This window comes from Aplidium turbinatum, chromosome 13, assembly GCF_918807975.1.
Source record: "Aplidium turbinatum chromosome 13, kaAplTurb1.1, whole genome shotgun sequence".
NCBI lineage: Eukaryota > Metazoa > Chordata > Ascidiacea > Aplousobranchia > Polyclinidae > Aplidium > Aplidium turbinatum.
Genome location: NC_137484.1, coordinates 9,523,625 through 9,530,455, shown reverse-complemented (window position 1 = coordinate 9,530,455; position 6,831 = coordinate 9,523,625). Strand labels below are relative to the sequence as shown.

Below are 6,831 nucleotides of genomic sequence, written 5' to 3'. Positions count from 1 at the left end.
ACATAATTGAAAAAATACATGCTTAATTGATTTTTGTTATCTTTGAAAGAAGAGATTTGTGTGCACTTAACTGTTGTAAATTGAGTCCAAAATGATGTTTTAGTTGGCAATGTGTTGCAGGTTATGGTATGTTGAGTAAGTAGTTAACTGTCATTTATGTAAAGTAGGATACTAACTGATTATCATATATTTTTTTAGAGCTTTCGTACCCTTCATTATCAGTGAACTTAAATAAATTATTGATTAGTATGGATCGCTTGTTGAGACTAGGTGCTGGTGGCGGAGGCCTTGGTGGACTTGGACAAACTCCACCAGCTGATGCACCGATGGTTGATACTGCAGAACAAGTGTACATTTCATCATTGGCTTTATTGAAGATGTTGAAGCATGGGCGCGCTGGTGTACCAATGGAAGTTATGGGCCTAATGCTTGGTGAATTTGTTGATGACTACACTGTAAGAGTTATAGATGTGTTTGCTATGCCGCAGTCGGGAACTGGAGTCAGTGTAGAAGCTGTGGACCCTGTGTTTCAAGCAAAAATGTTAGACATGCTGAAACAAACTGGTCGACCTGAAATGGTGGTGGGTTGGTACCATTCACATCCTGGGTTTGGTTGCTGGCTTTCAGGAGTTGATATTAATACACAACAAAGTTTTGAAGCGCTCTCAGAAAGAGCTGTTGCAGTTGTTGTTGATCCAATTCAGAGTGTCAAAGGTAAAGTTGTGATTGATGCCTTTCGATTAATCAATCCCAATATGATGGTTCTCGGACAGGAACCCAGACAAACTACTTCAAACCTTGGTCATTTACAAAAACCTTCAATTCAAGCCTTAATACATGGATTAAACAGGCACTATTACTCAATTGCAATCAATCATAGAAAGAATGAGTTGGAACAGAAAATGCTGTTAAATTTGCATAAACAAAGCTGGATTGACAACCTTACACTGGGTGATTACAATGAGCATTGCAAAGTCAATGAGCAGACAACAGCAGATATGCTGCAACTTGCTAAAAATTACAAAAAAGCTTTAGAAGAAGAGGAGAAAATGACACCAGAGCAATTGGCAATCAAAAATGTTGGTAAGCAAGATCCCAAACGTCACTTGGAGGAAAAAGTGGACTCTCTGATGACTTCAAACATTGTTCAATTTCTTGGCGCCATGATAGATACTGTAGTCTTTAAATAGAATTTTTTTGCTAATAGTGATTGAAACCATATACATTGCATTAAACAACACACATGTTGTTTAATGTTGTGTGGGTGCAGTATAGTTCTTACATTTGTCCTGAACCATGCATGGGCGAAAGTATAAGTCTCTTTAGTAGTCAAATCCTTAAAAACTATTTAGTCAAATTAAAAACAACTTTTTTCTGAAGCGTAGGGAATATGTGGATAAATTTCACTACTGGCAATGCACAAAACAAAGAACAGCACATTTTGTATGTTGTCTCTGTTATGTAATTAATTGATCAGTTTACGTATTGGTTCTGGTAATAACCATTGTGACCCATACACACTACACTTGCCAATGTGCAAACCTACAATAATGGCTGGATGCTGATGTAATTTTTATTTTAAACTGTAGGCTGAATGTACTACTTGATATCTTTAAAATGATAATATTAAAAAACAAATTTTCAAATGTATGCATTGACTCTCACTGCAAAACTCTTCTGGTCTCACTTAATAAAAATGACTAATATTTTTCTGTTGCCAGATGCTTTTTGAATTTAGCCAAAATTTAGTCTATTATTTGCAAGGTAAAAGCACACAATCGATTTTGATTGTTATTACTTATCAGGCATAGCAGATGAGCTTTCATTCAAATAAGAAGCTTGCTCATAGGCATGGCCTGTGCTGTATACACTATACAGTATACAGGTCTCTATGGTACTAACATATGGTCTAGTTTCACAGCCAGCGAGCATATCAGTCCTTTTTGCATTGATTCGACATCTACAGACGATTCAGTGTTCTGACGTTGAATCAACGTAAAAAGGAATGATTGACGGGTTGAGCTGTAAGCGATTGACGAACATTATGCATAGGCCTACCCTACTCTGTGCACGTTCAGGTTTTAAATTGCGATTTGTAAAGTAATGCATTGTTTTACAGCAATGAACACGGTTTTATGTTGCGCTCTGTTGTGCTTGATTTTCACTCTGCCTATCCCATGCATGACCTTTTGACCATACTCATTGTTTAGTTGTTGTTCAATAACTTCATCCCACAGCATTATTTCTATGTGCTGAGCACAAACTAAGATACTTTTTATATTTCTTATGAAGATGAACAAGTCGAAATTGTTAAATGGCTACAAAAAATAAAGACGTTTGGATAACTTAATGGTTTAGAGTTTGTGCTGCTTTGTAAGTATTTATTAATACAAAAAAAAGAATTAGCAAGGGCATGTTGTTTCATCTGTGACATTTTTATGAGCAAAGTCAACTCCTATCCAAGCATTCGTTTCCGTTATTTTTGTGATACAAAATAACGCAACTGTATTTTTTAAACCAAATATATCAAAACTGATACGACTCCCCGAGACCTAGTAGCCAATAATAGGCCCTAATACTTAAGTTACAAGACATTTTTTTCTATTGTACACATTGATAGATTTACTTGGGACTTGGAAATAGGAAAATGAGAAAGTCAATTCACAAAGCTAAACTTAAAGCTCTTTACAGGCAGAGATGGGCAAGATCACCAGTATTGGTGATCTTGAAGATCAAGATCACCAAGAATAGGTGATCTTGAAGATCAAGATCACCAAACTATGTGATCTTGAAGATCAAGATCGTGATCTTGAAGATCAAGATCACTTTTTGTGCACTTGAAAAAAAATGAAGTTTTTGATCACTGATGTTGCAAAAAATAATTATTATAAGCAACCTGGGTAGAGGTATATAGTTGGTATTGCTAACTTTTACTTTTAACTACTCGATCACTGGCCTAACAATTGTAATAAGTTAGTGACTGTTGCTATTAGGCCTATCAATTGTTGACGTAGTTTGCGTAGAATCCCAACGTCGCACCCAAGGCCCGGGTTAATTACAATAGTAAGCTACTGAAAAAGTCGCAAAATTTGCAATTAGTTTTTATTTATAATAAATAAATAAAAATAAACTTTGAACTGCATCATTTTTTACCAAAATTTTGTCTGGTTCATGTGGGAGTTTTTATACATGTTACTACGTAGTTTTAACTTTCACTGTGTTGTGTCAATGTTTATTGCACTATTTATTCATCTGGCAACCTTAATACTGTTGTCTGCTTTCAAAAAAGTTCAGAGGTTTGAAATCAGACAAACAGCTCCATACTCAGACCCTAAACAAGTCTTGGTCTGGTTGATTTGCTGCAATAAACCACTATACATGACCAAAGTTGACTAGTGTCCAGATTTTTAGCACCGCCATTCTAGACTTTCAAACATCTAAAATTGGGTCAAAGAAAGCAAACATTTCTTTAAAATTCACACATGCAAATTGTGAACAAAGTTAGATCATTTTTATTATACGTCAACATAAAGTACACGGAAGTTGACTTCTTTATTATAACCAACACAGAAAACTTTTTCAATTTTAAAATGGCAACACTGACCAGATTAGATGGAGACTTTAAATCACCTTTTGTTGGACCCATATCATATTAACAGTGGCTTAACGTTAGTAGTTGCCACTAACTACTTTGTACAGTATACGAGTTCTAAAAAAATGCCTCTATCTAGTAAGTAAACTTCAATTTTAAAGTGATCTTGATCTTATTGTTCTTCAAGATCAAGATCACACAAAAAAAAGTGATCTTAGATCAAGATCACCAAAAAAAAAGTGATCTTCAAGATCACGACCATCTCTGTTTACAGGTAGGCTACGCATGATCTAAAGACTTGGTTAAATTTATTCGTGGGAACAAATTTTTACTACAGTAGAGTAAAGCAAGTTTCAAAATGCGGTCCATAACCTCATAACAAAAAAAAAATCAAACACATGCGATACAACACACATTGTTCTATATCATATATGTTGTGTCTTTTTTAGAAGCTACCGGTATGCGTATCGGTCATTCTCAAAGCGTCAGCTTCAACTACCATCCAAAGCAGGGGCAGATCAAGCAAGTAATGTTTGGAAGAGCGTTTTCAAATTAGTGTCATCGAAAATAGATTTACTAACAGGCCTAATATGGCCGTGCTCCAATATAGTTTGGTAAACTCTGAAGTGATTGACAACATAGTTGGATCAATTACTACACCACCAATTTCTTTAATTACATCGTTCTGAAATTTTCAAGACGCCATACTCGAGTTTCACTTTTAAGATCATCAGTGGTGCATACCCATGGTCTTAGGGAATCGAGCTTCCAACTTGATGGGAATTGTGAACGTTTCCAACGTAATTGAAAACCGAACCTCCGTCGAAATTGTTCGTTCGATGTCCGCTCCGAAAGCCCAGTTGGTTAGCGCGTGACTTCGTGGACGAAGAAGTTTCAAGATCAAGCAGGCGCTGTTTCGACTCTTGGGGTGTGCGCTTGAGCAACGCATTATAAGGACTGCTATGGACATTCGGCGGCACCTAATGGATGGAATAGTTCCACGGAAACTTCACTTTGTCAATCTCGGTAACCGGTCCTGCGTTAAAAGCCTCCACAAGTATGCGAAACTACCAGGAATAACCTATCAAGGCTTTGTCAGTCCGTGGATAAATTGATTGATTGAATCTTTATCCTCGGACCGGGAAAGCTTCTTGCAGAGCTTAATCCTGGCAGTTTCGCATACTTGTAGAGGCTTTGAATCACTGACGCAGGCCCGGTCGCGAAAAATTTTTTCCCACGAGATTTCTGTCTCATTTACATATGTTGGTAAAAGTTTGGATTAAAACCGTGTGAATGCAACACTTTCTCGTTGGCACGGTTGGTTCAGTGGTTTCATCCTCGCCTAGTGATCGTGAGAACGAGGGTTCGACGCCCGACGAAGTCAAACTTTTTTTCTTCTTTAAATTAATTTTTGCGGTGCACAAGAGCTTTTCAAAAAAAGTAGGGTTAGGGAAAGCTTATATTTTATTATCATTGCAGAATTTGATTGGTAAATAGTTATTTCGCAATCTGAATCAACCAATCTCTTAACACTTTCGGAAAATCTTACTTTTAGAGTGACTAGAATCAATGATACAGAAATCTCGTGGGAAAAAAAATTTCGCGACCCGGTCACCGAGATTGACAGAGTGAAGTTTCCGATTGTTGAAGTCTTGTTGCCGGGGAATTATTCCATCCATTAGATGCCGCTGAATGGAGAGCAGTCCTTAACGTGCGTTGCTCAAGCGCACACCCCGAGAGTCGAACCAGCGCCGCTTGATCTTAAAGCTTCTTCGTTCCAGAAGTGACGCGCTAACCAAGTGAGCTATTCTTAACCAAGTCGAAAACATCCACGATTCCCATCAAGTTGGAAGTTCGATTCCCGCTCAAGAAACAAGGGTATGCATCACTGATAAACCCAAATAAGGGTGAAACTGGAGTAAGTTATGGCGTTTTCCATTTTCTTTCGATCGGGACGTTAATGATTTTACAAATCCCCACATCACCTTAGGGAACGTTCGAATATTACGTAACGCTCTTTTTCGGAATTTTTGACCCCCCCCCCTCTCCCATGTAACGCCAACGTAGCGCTTTTTTCAATCCCCCCCTCCCCCATGTAACGCTTTTTTACTACAAATTCAGCACAAAAAACTACCATTCCGTACTCGAAAGCGTTACGTAACGTTTTGCTTGAACCCCCTCCCCCCCGATGTGACGCTAACGTAACGCTTTGCATAACCCCCCCCCCCCTCGAAGGCGTTACGTAATATTTGAACGTTCCCTTAAATGTAATTAATTACACATTTCAATTACAAAATTTAAATATTTATGTTCATCGATGATTTTTTACTGTTTGATTTTATCAAAAACAAGTGGAATTGCATTTCATAGCCTAAAGATTAGCTTGCAATGCAGGAGTCCCACCAGAACTCTAACCAGTGGCTCAATAAGAGTAGGCTACTGATATGCGTGCAACTTACCAAATGTAGCCTAAGTGTAATTTGGACCAAAAATTTTTAGAATTACAAATAGCCTACAATTACACAGCACAAAAGGTCTCAATTACAAATATAATTACATAAAAATGTGTAATTAGTTACTTTCAATTGTAGGCCTAATTGATCCAACTCTAGTTGACAAGTCTCTCAAGTGTAGGATGTGGGCTAAATGCTGGTTCTTTTAAATATAGGCTGAGTTAAATAATACACAACTCAAAGAACAATTGACAAGTTGGTGGAAGATAGATTTTGGAATTTTCGCAATCTGTCGTGATTTGTGTGATCGGCAGGGTCGCTAAGAGTAGGTTTGGACCCGAAACCAATGAAAACTTGAAGTCGAAGTATGTTCGACAACCAATTAGCTATAAGGAACGTTCAAATATTACGTAACGCTTTTTTTTCCGAATTTTTGACCCCCCCTCCCCCATGTAACGCCAACGTAACGCTTTTTTCAATCCCCCCCTCCCCCATGTAACGCTTTTTCACTACGAATTCAGCACAAAAAACTACCATTCCGTACTCGAAAGCGTTACGTAACGTTTTGCTTGAACCCCCTCCCCCCCGATGTGACGCTAACGTAACGCTTTGCATAAACCCCCCCCCTCCCCCTCGAAGGCGTTACGTAATATTTGAACGTTCCCATAGGCTAGGCTACATCTCACAGAACTAACTTCTCGGTTTCTTCCACTAAAGATAAACTAGTTTCATGCAAATTTTTCTTTTTTGCTTCTGGCTTTAGACTACAAAAGTTTCATTCTCTGG

The 6,831-nt window shown here is 37.9% G+C and overlaps 1 protein-coding gene across 1 annotated transcript; it reads left to right on the top strand.

Moving 5' to 3' along the window:
• Positions 1-202: 202 nt before the first annotated feature.
• Positions 203-2,546, top strand: LOC145782223 (26S proteasome non-ATPase regulatory subunit 14). Its single transcript, XM_082593997.1, has one exon. It carries the CDS (start codon positions 249-251, stop codon positions 1,188-1,190), a length of 942 nt encoding a protein of 313 aa, XP_082450123.1. The 5' UTR covers positions 203-248; the 3' UTR covers positions 1,191-2,546.
• The last annotated feature ends 4,285 nt before the right edge of the window (positions 2,547-6,831 follow it).